A 15,958-nucleotide genomic window follows, 5' to 3' on the forward strand; every position below is an offset into this window, starting at 1 on the left:
ATTTTATATCCTCTCTACCTCAATCATCATGAGTTATTTTTCTCCCCAAATAGAAAAACTCACTTATTACTTTAAGGGTCCCATTTCCTAACTGAATTCCCTCAGCATCATCTGATTTAATTTGACTACATTCCATTATCCTCATTTGGCTTTTGTTGATGTTCATGTTATATCCTCCTTTCAAGACACTGTCCCTTCTGTTCAACTGCTCTTCCAGGTCCTTTGCTGTCTCTGACAGAATTACAGTGTCATTGACAAACCTAAAAGTTTTTATTTCTTCTCCATGGATTTTAGTTGCTACTGCAGATTTTTCTTTTGTTTCCCTTACTGCTTGCTCAATATATAGATTGAATAACATCGGGGATAGACTACAACCCTGTTTCACCCTCTCCCCAACCACCGCTTCCCTTTCATGCCCCTCAACTCTTATGGCCACCATCTGGTTTCTGTACAAATTGCAAATAGCCTTTCACTCCCTGTATTTGACCCCTGCCACCTTCAGCATTTGAAAGAGAGTATTCCAGTCAACATTTTCAAAAGCTTTCTCTAAATCTACAAATGCCAGAAACATAGGTTTGCCTTTCCGTAACCTATCTTCTAAGATAAGTTGTAGGGTCAGTATTGCCTCACGTCTTCCAACATTTCTACGGATCTTCCCCAAGGTTGGCTTCTACCAGTTTTTCGATTCATCTGTAAAGAGTTTGCATTAGTATTTTGCAGCCATGACTTATTAAACTGATAGTTCAGTAATTTTCACACCTGTCAACACTTGCTTTCTTTGGGGTTATATTCTTCTTGAAGTCTGAGGGTATTTCGCCTGTCTCATACATCTTACTCACCAGATGGTAGAGTTTTGTCATGGCTGGCTCTCCCAAGGCTATCAGTATTTCTAGTGGAATGTTGTCTACTCCTGGGGCCTCATCTTTTTACCTACTTGACCCTTTTACCTACTTTCATCTCTTGAAGCTACCCATTCTTCTTTTACTGTATTTCTTTCCACTGTTCTTGTCAATCCTTCCCTAATGCTCTCTCTGAAACTCTCTACAACCTCTGGTACTTTCATTTTTCCAGATCCCATTTTCTTAAATTCTTGCTGTTTTGCAGTTTCTTCAATTTTAACTACAGTTCATAACCAACAGATTGTGGTCAGAGTCCACATCTCCCTTGGAAATGTCTCCTGGCCTCTTACATGTATAAAACCTTCTTTCATGATTTTTAAACCATGTATTGGCTATGATTAAGTTATGCTCTGTGCAAAATTCTATCAGGCGGCTTCCTCTTTCATTCTTTACCCCCATTCTGTATTCACCTACTACTTTTCCTTCTCTTTCATTTTCCTACTATCAAATTACAGTCGCCCATGACTATTAAATTTTCATCTCCCTTCACTATCTGAATAATTTGTTTTATCTCATCATACATTTCTTCAATCTCTTCGTCATCTGCAGAGATAGTTGGCATATATACTTGTACTACTGTGCTAGGGATAGGCTTCATGTCTGTCTTGGCTACAATGATGCATTCACTATGCTGTTCGTAGTAGCTTACCCACACTCCTATTTTTTTATCCACTATTAAACCTACTCCTGCATTACCCCTATTTGATTTTGTATTTATAACCCCGTATTCACCTGACCAGAAGTCTTGTACCTCCTGCCACCGAACTTCACTAATTCCCACTATGTATAACTTTAATCTATCCATTTTCCTTTTTAAATTTTCTAACCAACCTGTCCGATTAAGGGATCTGACTTTCACATTCCAATCCGCAGAACGCCAGTTCTCTTTCTCTTGATAACAATGTTCTCCTGAGTAGCCCCCACCCAGAGATCCGAATGGGGGACTATTTTAGCTCTGGAATATTTTACCCAAGAGGACGCTATCACCATTTAATCATACAGGAAAGCCGCATGCCCTTGGGAAAAATTACGGCTGTAGTTCCCCTTTGCTTTCAGCTGTTCGCTGTACCAGCACAACAAGGCCGTTTTGGTTAGTGTTACAAGGCCAGATCAGTCAATCATCCAGAGTGTTGCCTCTGCAACTACTGAAAAGGCTGCTGCCCCTCTTCAGGAAACACATGTCTGTCTGGCCTCTCAACAGATACCCCTCCATTGTGGTTGCACCTACAGTACAGCTGTCTGTATCGCTGAGGTGCACAGGCCTCCCCACCAACGGCAAGGTCCATGGTTCATGGGAGGGGGACAACATATTAACTGAATGCTATGCAGAAATTTCTTCATGAAAACAATGTTGAAGAGGTTTCTTGCAATCCCTACCCACCTGACCTGGGTCCAAGTTATTTTTGACTGTTTCCAGTGATGAAAGACATACCACATGGCCACACAGTCTCCAGTCATGATACTATTGCATCAGAAATTTCCAGTGGTCAAAACAGTCATCTAAAGAAGGTGTAAGGATACTTAACAATAATGGAAATTACTGGATGGGAAGATACATAAAACCACTTTTCTATAGATAACTGGTGTGTGGTACATGGGAACACATAATAGAAAACAGTTAATGTTATCTTTCGAGCTCTTGCTCTTTTTCTAGTAAGAGTACACACATTCACATAGGCACAATCACACAGACACCCAAATGTGTACGCTCATGGTAGCAATGCAGTCCTGCCTCCACAGGACACACCGCTCACAGTGTACGTGTTTGGTTAGAAGAGCACCAGGATAAGTTTACCATACTCCCATGACCATCAGACACACCAGATTTAAACCCAATCAAGATTTTGTGGTACCATCTTGATCAGGCTGTTCATGCCATTGATCCTCAACTGAGAAATATAGTGCAGCTGGCCACATCACCAGAGTCAGCATGCCTCCACATTCCTGTCAGTGCCTTCCAGAACCAAACTGATTCTCTTCCTGCACAGTGGTCCAAACTACAAAAGATGTTTACTCAGGCTTTCAACAGGTGGTCACATTAATATGACTGGACACTGTATGTATTTTACAATAACTTTTTTGTGATGAATATAAGCATTGGTATAAGTGTGTGTGTTTTACACAACATGACAATGTAGATTATGTTGAAATGTTAAAGATGGATAATAAATAAATGAAATTGATAAAAGTGTATATATTATTTTCTCTGACTGTATTCATTCATCATGTTCCATTGACCCCATTATGAAGATAATCTTCAGAGGCCATATTAAATGAGATAAGGGTGAACCTTAAAAGAGGAACAGCTCTTAATAATTAGATCTGTACATAGTGTTTATAATTAAATTGCTATTTTATGTTTTTGCTTAATCATCATCATCATCATCATTTAACACTGATTATGCCTTTCAGCGTTCAGTCTGGAGCGTAGCCCCCCTTATACAGTTCCTCCATGATCCCCTATTCAGTGCTAACATTGGTGCCTCTTATGATGTTAAACCTATTACTTCAAAATCATTCTTAACCGAATCCAGGTACCTTCTCCTCGGTCTGCCCTGACTCCTCCTACCCTCTACTGCTGAATCCATGAGCCTCTTGGGTAACCTAGCTTCTCTCATGCATGTAACATGACCCCACCATCTAAGCCTGTTCGCCCTGACTGCTACATCTATAGAGTTCATTCCCAGTTTTTCTTTGATTTCCTCATTGTGGACACCCTCCTGCCATTGTTCCCATCTACTAGTACCTGCAATCATCCTAGCTACTTTCATATCCGTAACCTCAACCTTGTTGATAAGGTAACCTGAATCCACCCAGCTTTCGCTCCCATACAACAAAGTTGGTCGAAAGATTGAACGGTGCACAGATAACTTAGTCTTGGTACTGACTTCCTTCTTGCAGATGAGAGTAGATCGTAGCTGAGCGCTCACTGCATTAGCTTTGCTACACCTCGCTTCCAGTTCTTTCACTATGTTGCCATCCTGTGAGAATATGTATCCTAAGTACTTGAAACCGTCCACCTGTTGTAACTTTGTTCCTCCTATTTGGCACTCAATCCGTTTATATTTCTTTCCCACTGACATTACTTTCGTTTTGGAGATGCTAATCTTCATACCTTAGTCCTTACATTTCTGATCTAGCTCTGAAATGTTACTTTGCAAACTTTCAATCGAATCTGCCATCACAACTAAGTCATCCGCATATGCAAGACTGCTTATTTTGTGTTCACATATCTTAATCTCACCCAGCCAGTCTATTGTTTTCAACATATGATCCATAAATAATATGAACAACAGTGGAGACAGGTTGCAGCCTTGTCTTACTCCTGAAACTACTCTGAACCATGAACTCAATTTACCGTCAACTCTAACTGCTGCCTGACTATTCATGTAAAGACCTTTAATTGCTTGCAAAAGTTTGCCTCCTATTCCATAATCTTGTAGAACAGACAATAACTTCCTCCTAGGAACCCGGTCATAAGCCTTTTCTAGATCTATAAAGCATAGATACAATTCCCTGTTCCACTCATAACACTTCTCCATTATTTGCCGTAAGCTAAAGATCTGGTCCTGACAACCTCTAAGAGGCCTAAACCCACACTGATTTTCATCCAATTGGTCCTCAACTAATACTCGCACTTTCCTTTCAACAATACCTGCGAAGATTTTACCCACAACGCTGATTAAAGAGATACCTCTGTAGTTGTTACAATCTTTTCTGTTTCCATGTTTAAAGATTGGTGTGATTACTGCTTTTGTCCAGTCTGATGGAACCTGTCCCGACTCCCAGGCCATTTCAATTATTCTGTGTAGCCATTTAAGACCTGACATTCCACTGCATTTGATGAGTTTTGACTTAATTTCATCCACCCCAGCCGCTTTATTGCACTGCAGTCTATTGACCATTTTTTCCACTTCCTCAAATGTGATCCTATTTCCATCATCATTCCTACCCCATTCTACCTCGAAATCTGAAACATTACTGAACGCATTTTCACCTACATTGAGCAACTCTTCAAAATATTCCCTCCATCTGCCCAAGGCATCAACAGGATTCACCAGCAGTTTTCCTGACCTGTCCAAAATACTTGTCATTTCCTTCTTACCTCCATTTCGAAGACTGCTAATTACATAGATTGAATTTAATATAGCCATATAGAAACACTATTACTTACAATAAAAAAGAAAAATCTCTTACTTTCTCAGTTATATCAAATAGCTGCTGCTTGTCTACTGCTGTAAACTTAATATTTATATCACCATCTCAATATTTATCAATTGCTTAACAGGAATCTACATTCTTAAGAATGTTTGCCTTTCTACAGTAACCACTGCTACTTGTCATGTAACTAACATGAATCTTCAATTTTTAAATCTAAATTATGAGATAATTTGTAGGAGTAGCTTATAATGTGTGTTTTGACCTCTTAACAAATTACAACCTAAATACAAAATTCTTTTATTTTGTAGCTCACAATCACAGATGATAAACAAAACATAAACCATTTAAAAAGCACTACACTCCCAATATTATGAGATTACATTGATTTTAACAGTTTTTGTGATCTGTTAACGTTGACTGTAAACAATGATAAGGGACAAGTTGGTTGTTTGAAAAAACTGCAAGTAAAGTTTCAATAAAATATAACTAAGATATTTCAGGTACATGCAATTTGATTCTTTTTAATCAGAAAACCCTTGTTTTACAATATGTCTACAGTAATGACATATTTTTAAAATGGTAAATTCTTCCCAAAATTATATTCTTAAAAGTTTGTCAGTGAGTGCTTAATCTTGCTTATTTGCAAAATAAGTACACCTGACATGGGTTTGCTTTGGCTTACCACTGTTTTCTTGAGGGGTGAATTAATGAAACATTACTGCAAAATCTCTCAAAAATACAAATTTAAAAGTCCAGATTGTTTCACTTTTTGATATTAAGATTTGCATTAACAATTTCTGCAGTAGTGGCCTTTAACATACCCTGTCATGTAAATTCTCACAAACTATGCTAAGGGATACAACTTAACATTGTCCACTTGCTTAAATAAGTATTCGCATTTACCTGATTAGCAACATATTTTGAGGTGCATTTCCACTCAGGAACGTATTCAGAATCCTTATCTGAGTCGTAGTTATCCACATCATCCTAGATTCATACAAATAATCCATGAAAAGCATTTTCCTGTCATGAATACTCACTTGTTACTATTATTGGCAGCTTTAGCAAGAATTGCAATTGGAGATTGAGCTGCCATTTATCAGTTTATCTTGGAACTATCAACCAGCATGAATAGAGATGAATAAAGCACATCACTTACCATGCCTTACATGCAATAACTCTTATTTCTCATCAGTGGTCCCTGAGATATGTATAGAAGTGGAAAACAATATGCTGATTGATATTTTATTTTAGTATGTAAGCTTATTTTGGCTTTATTGCCTTCGTCAATACGTTTCCTGATGATGTAGATGAATATATGTCAACTTTGAGTAAACTATTATTGCTGTCTATAGTTGTTGGTTGTAATATTATTTTCAGCAATGTTTTAAAGTTGTCAAATAATTTGCTGTTAGATGCGTATTATAAGATATAAGTAATATGCATATAATATAATAACTGTCAACTTTGAGTAAACAGCTAGGTGTCAAAGTTGAATTTCTACAAGTGCCAGATAGTAAAAACCATGTTATAATATACGTGTAACAGCAAAGTATCAAACAACTTTAAAACATTGTTGAAAATAATATTATAATCAACAACTATAGACAACTATAATGGTTTACTCAAAGTTGACATATGTTCACCTGCAACATCAGGACATGTACTTATGAAGTTAATAAACCTGAAATAAGCTTATATACTAAAAAAAAATATCAAACAGCTTACTGTCTACCAGTTCTTTGTATAATTTCCTACTGTTACTAATATATGCTGCAGGTCCCACAAAAAAGAAACTTTGATCTTCATATGTGTCCTATAAAGAGTCTTTTTCTTTCCCAAATTGAGAGAGAAAAAAAGCAACTCTGTAAGTCTGTATTACTTGTAATAATTTATCATTTGGGAGTGATAGGGTCCAAATCCCCATGCCGTTTTCCTAGTTTAGTTTTTTGCAATTCTCTTAATCACATAAGGTAAGTATTTGGGTGGTTTCTTTGAAAGGCATTCGACTAGTTCCCTGTCCCATTCTTTACCAGACTGAACTTGTGACTAATTACCTCACTGTCAGACCTCGTAATTCATTTCTAGTTATGTCATTGTCAGATTGACTTTAAACCTGAGCCTTTGTTTCTTTCTTCTTTTCTAACTAAACATAGTGTTTTACTGACATGTTAATAAGTACCAATGCTTGCTTTCTTCACAGGTTTCAGTGATCCATTTGTGATAATTGAACTTCTTCCTCGGAAAGTTTTTGCTCATTGCACTGAACAGCAAACTAATGTGCAGAAGAAAACGTTAAATCCACTCTTTGATGAATGTTTTGAATTGTGAGTTTTACATCTTTTATATGCATGGATTTATTTTTCAGAAAATAGAAAGTAAGTGTACAAATAATGGAATTAAATCAGACTATCACACATACTTTTCAGTTTTCAAGCAGTGGGAAGTCCTGGGTGGAATTACAACAATATGGAAAAGTTAAATTGCTTCTCTCCATGTGGAGGAGGCATTGAGTCACAGACAGGCACAGTGAAAACAGACTTCTAAAATATTATGCTTTCAGACAAAAAGACAGGGAGCTCTTCCCGCAATATATTCTACATTCCTGTAACCCTCTTGGCCTCAACCTTCGTTGGTCTTTGTTCTTATCCTCTAGCCCCTTTCCTTTTCCCATTCCAGTACTACACAGTCCTCTGTTCCATCAGCACATGCACAGTCTTGTTATCTCTCTCCTTTTCTGGTAACCCTCTCCTGCCTTCTGCCTAACCTCCCTACTGCACCTAGCTGCCTTACCCTCTCTCCACCTCACCCTGTATGATCCCACAAGCAGCACTTTACTGTCCCCCACCCCTACCTTGCTATCCCTCCCCGTCCCCACCCCAGCCTCCTCCTTACCCCCACCACCCGGCTGCATCTCCCATCATGCACTGCTGCGCACAGTGTGGCCTCAGCAGCCAGAGACTGTGGTCATATGTGTGTGTGTGTGTGTGTGTGTGTGTGTGTGTGTGTGTGTGTGTGTGTGTGTGTTTTCTGTCTCTGATGAAGGCCTTGTTGGCCAAAATCTCATTTTCTGACAGTTCTTTTGTTGTGCCTATCTGTGTCTAAGCATCTCTGTTATATAGTGAGTAGCAACTACCCTTTTCATAATACTGTTACATTCCATCCTGGATTTACATTGTTAATAGAAATTTGAAAATACACACACATTCACACAAGCACAACTCACACACATTGCCACTGTCACTGGGCCCTGATTGAGCTCCAGTGCCCAGAGACAGTGGCCATGAGTATGTGAGCTGTGCCTGTATGTGTGTTTTTCCTATTTTGGAAGAAGGATTTTGTCCAAAAGCTTAATAATTTAATGGTATTTTTCATTGTTCCTGTCTGCAATTTGTCTCATCTATGTGGTGAGTAGCAATCTCCTTTCCATACTGTTATTATACTTTTCAGTTTTTCATCTTTCTACAGTTTTTTTTTTCCTTTATTGATCCTTGTGCTTGACTATTGTAAATGGCAACTTTATTTAGATTTGTGTTGAGGTTGCTCCAACCAGGATCTCTAATTTTATTGAGCTTGGGCACTTTGTTCAACTTTATTGTTGCTGTTTTCTTTTTATCTGTTTGTGTTTGAGGAAAAGTATATCAAAATGTAGAACTACTTCATCATCTTCTTGAAAATTACATTTATTATTGTTTCTACAGAACTGTTCTTCCTATCATGTGTTTGTGAACAGTGTGAATGAGGCATTATACTTCCTGATGTAAAAATCACATGTATTTCATGACATGACAGCCTCTGGATATTGGTTTCCAAATAATTTTGAAAGAATTGTTTAAAGAATGTTTTGGGGAAAAAATAAAAAAAACTGCTACCATTTACTGGCATTAAGGCACCATTAAAATGCACTGAAATTACATAAATTGACCATTTTCCTATTTGTGTAGGAATATTTATTAGCTGTTCCTCAAGCTGTGTGACTGATCCTCCAATTTTTTGAGTAATGTAGCTCTGTACGAGAAGATCACTCAGCATCTGGTACCAGAAATAAGAAACAATGAGGCTTAGTTTACATAGATCCCTCTTCCTCAAAGCAGTTCAGATATCATTGTAGCAAACAGTGTATGTGTTGGCACCAGAACACTGAAATTTGTATATTTCCATAGTTAACTATGAAGTTTTACTGGAAGGAATGTAAAAATCCAATAATTTTTTAGATGAAAGAAGTATAAATATAGAACAAATATGAATGGTATGGACATAGGACAAAATAAAGAGGTGGTTGACATTGGTGAAAAATAGAAACAAATCTTTCAGGTAGCCCCTTGGTTAGAAAATGGGAAGAGCAAGAAAGGCAAATGTGCAGCAATTGGAACAGAAAAAAATATTAGTCACTCAGAATTCAGTATGAAAAGAAACAATCCAGGTATTTGGATTAGTTAATGTACGCTAGTTAATTCAAATTGAGCACTGGATGTGTGGAATTATTAATTTCTCACATATTGAACAAGCTTCAGATAATTTTTAATAACTTTTTACAAAATGCTTACAATATGCAATTTATTCTAGTTCAGTGACACTGGAGCAATGTCGACATGAAGGTGCCATGATACTCTTCACAGTGATGGATCACGATGTTCTCACATCAAATGACTTTGCTGGTGAAGCTTTTCTGGCACTGGGTAATATACCCGGTGTAGCAGATAACAACACAAGTATTGACAACTTCCATGGATTAAAACAGGTTGATCTGAATCTCATGCACCAAAAGAACAAAAGTAAGTTACTTGCTAGTATATAGAACAGCCGTATTTCCATATTTATTATCTGTTGATTGAATCTTGTGCAGTACAGCAGACTTTATGACACTAGATGTCTTATACGTAAGTGCATTGATATACATAGGCACAAATGTTGTTTCATAGGTATAAAAAAAATCATTTATACAGTTATATAGCAAGCTACAGTTTGACATTTAAACATATACTAATATCACATATTATCATAATATTGTCTTACTGAATAGATGGAGTAGTATTGTATTTGTTTCTGAAACTTTTTATGTGTCAGATAGATTTTATAGTATTAGATTGTTTGGTGTACAGTTTTATCCCCGGGTGATAGGTTTGTCAAAATTTGATATTCAAGTACTGAAGCCACTTCAACACTTTATTAACTTAGATACACAAAGTGTAATCAGAGTATGCTTTACACTAGAGCATGACACATGAGAACAATAGTGGACAGTACAATAAAGACCATACTTTCCAAAGAAGCACACTTGTTCATTGTTTTTGTGTTTATACTGGTGGCAGCTGTCAATATCAGCAGTCATTGCTGCCACAAGTTCCTTCTAGACATCTGTTAGTGTTTTTAAGTATAAAATGAAGATTGTCTTGCTGCCTCGTGCAGTTATTCTAAAAATCTGTTTTTTTTTCATATATTTTTAAAATTAATTTCATGTTTCTTGATGAAGAGTAATCTGGTAACTTTTTAAACAAATATCTTCATTAATCTCTAATGCTCTTCCTTATAATGATTCTATTAGATCTCTTTGGAATTATTAGTGTGCTCTGTGCTTCAGGAAAGTTATCCCAGAAAGGAATTCCATGTTTTAGATGTGAATAAAAATATGTATAATATCCACTAGGAATTGTCTGCTCATTTATGGGGCTTTTCAAGATGCTTAAGGCATAAGATCCTTTACTCAGGTTTGAAATAACATGGCTTTTTATTTTATTTACATTTCCTTTTTGCATGTAGCCATTATTATTATTATTATTATTATTATTATTATTGCTATTATTATTATTATTATTATTATTATTATTATTATTATTGTATGCATCAAATGAAGTAATACACATTTAGCAAGACAAAGAAATATATACAAAAATGAACATGTGAAATTATATACAGTACACAGGTTTTAAAATGGTTCGGACTACACTCGGATGTTGATGGACTTGATCGAGCGAGTGCCTCATGGGATGCTTGATGGAGCTTCTCAATGCCACTAGGGAAGCGTCTGATTGGACATTCATTCACAATGTGGCTCATTGTTTGGGTGTCACCACAGTCACACATACTGTCACTTGAAAAGCCCCACTTGTGCATGTTGTATTTGCACCTACCCTCTTCAGACCGATATTTGTTTAACTGCACCCACACCTCCCTTGGTTGGTGGAAGCCTGGAACTGGAACTGTTGGATTGTCTACAAGTTCATGGTTTCGGTTCTTGGAGCTTGCCACTCACGTTTCCACTCTGCATCCTGGTCAAATCCTGTGGATAGCATTTGGACTCCCATTTCATATGCTGGTGTTCTAGATTTGAGGCATTTCCTGGGCAGTGATAGCAAATTGTCATGCAGAGGGATCTAGTTGTTTTCAGAAACTTGCTGACAGAAATTGTAAAGAGCAGCCTTTCGACAGAGGTCTGGCGGACAGATGTTTGAAAGCACTGGTAGTCAGCAAATAGGTGTAGACCGGACTGTATCACTAATTTCTCTCATAACTGAGTTCAGTTGGACATCTACTTTCACTACATGGGCACTTCAGAGCCAAACTGGTGCACAGTATTCTGCTGCAGAGTGTACCAGTGCAAGGGATGCTCCTCAGAGGACTGATGTGGTTGCTCCCCATGTACTGCCTGCCAGCTTACTCACAAGGTTCACTCGGGTTTTATCTTCTTGGCCAAGTTGGAAAGGTGTTTTTTGTATGTTAAAGTTCTGTCCAGAGTGACTTCCAGGTATTTTGGGCTTTCATTGTAACTGACTGTGCCAAGAGGGCCGAACTGTGGACTGATCTTTGCCGATTAAAGGCGATTTTTAGAAACATTGGTCTCAGTCGCCATGTCTCAAAATACTCATAAAGTTTAGTAAGGCTGTTTGTTAGGTGTTCTTCACATTCAGAAAGGTCTTCACTCTGATATGAAACTGCCAGGTCATCTGCATATTGAAATTTTTGGCAGGTCAGCTGTGTAGAGGTTGAATAACACTTGAGCAAGAGCAAAGCCCTGAGGTAATCCGTCATTGAGTACATGCCATCTGCTTTTCTCTTCTCCTTCATGTACTTTAAACTGCATATTGCTTAACATATTACTTAAGAGGTTGCCTAGAGCTTTGCAAGGTATTGCTCTCAAAAATTTCAATAATAGGCCACACCATGTCATAAGCTGCTGACAGGTCAATGAACACTACTCCAGTTTTAAGTTTCTTTTGGTATCCAGATTCTGTGTGAGTAGTCAAGGAGAGCACTTGTTCACAGCAGCTTCTATAGGGTCTGAATCCAGCTTCTTCAGGTGGTATCACAGCATTAATTTGATCATGGATTCAGTTGAGAATCATTCTTCCCAATAGCTTGTAAGTACAGCTAAGTAGAGATATTGGGCGGAAGTGTTCTGCAACTATTCCCTCTTTCCCTGGCTTTTTGTTAGCGATATTTTTTGATCTTTTAAATTTTATGGGTAATGTTGCTGTATGAAGAATTTCGTTAAACAGGCAAACTAGGCAATTTTGCGTTACCGGTCCACTGTGCGGCAAAAATTCAGGATAAAGCCCATCTGCACCTGCAGCTTTTCTACATTTCGTATGCTTAAGGGCTGTCTCCAGTTCAGTGATTGTAAATGGAGGAGAGAATTCTGGATTATGTTACAGAGATTTCTTGACTTCTGTAAGCTCTCTCTTTACTTTCCGAAGATTTGCTTTGTCTGTTGGGATCTTAGAAACTCTCACTAAGTGACTGGCGATTGAGTCGCATGAGACCGTTGAGTTTTCTTTGTTGTGGGAAGCGTCTTTGTGAATCAGCATCCGTGCTTTTCTACTGGAGTGTGTGAAATCGAGGTCCCTTGTTTCTTTGTGCCATTTTTTCTCTCCTTTGTTCATTCAAGGAATTCATAATGTTCATAGCTGTTTCTTGGTCTCCACTTTCCTTGAATTGGTTAAACAGCTGGTTGATCTCTTCATTCCAGCCAGGAATGTATTCTTTCCAGCATCCTCTGGGTATGCTCTTTCTGGCAATAGATATTACGATCTTTAAAAACTTTGAGTATCATTTTGGAAGTGCCGGGACCTGTGTTATTGACTTGTCCAGCAATTTAGAAAATTTATCCCAATCTGCTTTTTGAAAGTTCCAGCAGGATACAGGAGCAGATCACACTGGGGGAATGTGTAGCCCGTAGGAGATGAGAATGGAGTGATGTTGGCTTTTGGGAAAGCCATGCAGGGCTTTTCTGATGATAGTTCCGCTACTACTCTCCGAAGGGTAAATAGTTGACAGGCAGAGGACAGGTGTGCTCTCTGTACCCCATCTTCCAGACCTAAATGTGCCTTTTTTCTTTGATTCATAGTGGAGCTTAGTTTGCTTCCATCCATTCTGCCAAACTTCTGCCATTTTCATCCTCTTCAGCATAGCCCCACTCATAACTATGGCTGTTAAAATTGCCTACATATATTGCAGCATGTTCTAGCACTGGGAGTTTGCACCAAGTGCTATTCGGTGGTTTGTAGATATTTGCTATTTTTATATTTACGATCTGAATTACCACTACCATCATGTTTTCTTTGTCTGATTTCTCCTTGAGAATAACTGAGACATCCTTTAAGTTGTTGCGGACAAAGCTGGCAACTCCAAATTGAGGGTGGTTAATTCGGGACACTAATTTATAGCGTGGGATGTGCCCCCGCTTCCACAGAGCATTGTCATCTTCAGTATGAGTCTCTTGCAGTGCTAAGATATCTGCCCTATTCTCTCTCAAAATTTTAGATAGTATTTTGCCCTTATTTCTGGACAGTCCCTCAACATTCAGTTGACATATTCTGAGCATGTTTCCACGTTGGCTCTGAACAGTGCCATTTGTATAGAGTTTCATATTGTTGTTAATTTTGTAATCAATGTTGGGATTATCTTTAAATTGCCTTCTGCGAGATTTAGCCTAATTGGATTAAAACTGTGTGCCAGGCCGAGACTCGAACTCAGGACCTTTGCCTTTTGTGGGGAAGTGGTAACCAAATGAGCTACCCAAGCGCAACTCACAACCCATCCTCAGAGCTTCAATTATGCCAGTACCTTGTCGCCTACCTTCCAAACTTCACAGAAGGTCTTCTGCAAACCTTGCAGAAGAGCTTCTGTGAAGTTTTGAAGGTATGAGATGAGGTACTGGCAGCACTGAAACTGTGAGGATGGGTAAGGCAGAAGTCCCAAGTTTGAGTCTCGGTCTGACACACAGTTTTAATCTGCCAGGAAGTTTCATATCAGCAATCACTCCACTGCAGAGTGATAATCTCATTCTGGAAACATCCTCCAGACTGTAGCTAAGCCATGTCTCTGCAATATCCTTTCTTCCAGGAGTGCTAGTTCTGCAAGGTCCACAGAAGAGGTTCTGTGAAGTTCGGAAGGTAAGAGATGAGGTACTGGCAGAATTGAAGCTGTGAGGATGGGTCGTGAGTCGTGCTTGTGTAGCTCAGATGGTAGAGCAGTTGCCTGCAAAAGACAAAGCTCTCGAGTTCGAGTCTTGGTCTGGCATACAGTTTTAATTTGCCAGAAAGTTTAATATCAAAGAACTCTCCACTGCAGAGTGAAAGTTGCACTATGGAAACATCTCCCAGGCTGCAGCTAAGCCATGTCTGTGCAATATCCTTTCTTCCAGCAGTGCTAGGTCTGTAAGTTTTGCAGAAGAGCTTCTGTGAAGTTTGGAAGGTTGGAGACGAGGTACTGGCAGAATTGAAGCTGTGAGGATGGGTCGTGAGTTGTGCTTGGGTAGCTCAGATGGTAGAGCACTTGCCCACAAAAGGCAAAGGTCCCAAGTTCGAGTCTCAGTCTGATGCACAGTTTTAATCTGTCAGGAAGTTCCCTTAATATTGAACATTCCTCCTGGGACACCCTGCAGAATTATGTAGTGAGATATTTATTTTGGATAAGAGCATCACAGAAGGCCTCCCTGTACCCCAGATCATATTTCATCCTAGTAGTTCTCTTTTGTAACACAAGCATTTTGTTCAAGTACACATCGGCAGCCCACCCCGTATAGTCCTATCCCATAATGCGTAAATGGGGAATCTTTTGCATAGTATACTATTTTCAGTGTTTTATTCTGCACAATTTTGGAATGTTAATTTAACAAATACTATGGACTGCTTATTTTCCTGCATATGAAATTAACATGGCTTTCCCATTGAAGATTGCCATTCAAGTGCAGACCTAGAAATTTACAGATTTCATATATGAAATTCCACAAGTATTTCCTACACCTTTGTGGGATGAGTTGCCTGCTTTGAACTCCAGTAACTGAGATTTTGTGGTACTGACTTTCAGGCTCTGGTTGCTAAAATATTTAGTCACTTCTGATGTCATATGTGTTGAAAAATATGTTATATCTCCTCATCAGCATCATAAAACAGCAGAGATGTGTCACCAGCATAAGCAGTTATTTGTAAATTAGAAAGTTGTTCGATATCACTTACATACACAAAAAACAGAAATGATCCCAGTATTGATCCAGTGACATGCCGTGTGTTACTGTTTCAGTCGTAGACTGAATTTGGATTTTCGTCACTCTACTTTGGTAATAAATATTTGTGAATTATTTATAGTTTTTAGGTACAGAGGCTGAAGTTCAAGAGAGTTGTTGCTTGACATTGCATGTCCTCTGCTTCTTCAAAAGTGGAGGACATGGCAAAAATGTGAATATTTGCACATCAGGGTGTACTCTTCTTTTTCATCCCCATTCCCCCCCCCCCCTTCTTCTCCCCCCCCCCCCCCCCTCCTCATCCTTTGATAGGTAAGTGGTTCTTATCCCCACAGTGATTCTTTGCAGACATTAAGTGATGATATGTATGCCAAGTTTGGTTTAAATCATTCCAGTAACTTTGTAAAAGATATGGAACATACAGACATACATTTTT

At 38.4% G+C, this 15,958-nt stretch overlaps 1 protein-coding gene across 1 annotated transcript in view; it reads left to right on the forward strand.

Annotated features, from left to right (window-relative positions):
- Positions 1 to 15,958, forward strand: part of LOC124788796 (BAI1-associated protein 3) — a gene marked incomplete at its 5' end in the record, with an annotated part of 518,896 nt that overhangs the window by 454,684 nt on the left and 48,254 nt on the right. Inside the window, 2 exons of the mRNA XM_047256078.1 lie at positions 7,264 to 7,387; positions 9,627 to 9,835. Of these exons, the coding sequence (XP_047112034.1) occupies positions 7,264 to 7,387; positions 9,627 to 9,835 (333 nt within the window). The remainder of the gene's footprint in view (positions 1 to 7,263; positions 7,388 to 9,626; positions 9,836 to 15,958) is intronic.

The sequence above is a fragment of the Schistocerca piceifrons genome, chromosome 3 (genome assembly GCF_021461385.2).
Source record: "Schistocerca piceifrons isolate TAMUIC-IGC-003096 chromosome 3, iqSchPice1.1, whole genome shotgun sequence".
Classification (NCBI taxonomy): Eukaryota; Metazoa; Arthropoda; class Insecta; order Orthoptera; family Acrididae; genus Schistocerca; species Schistocerca piceifrons.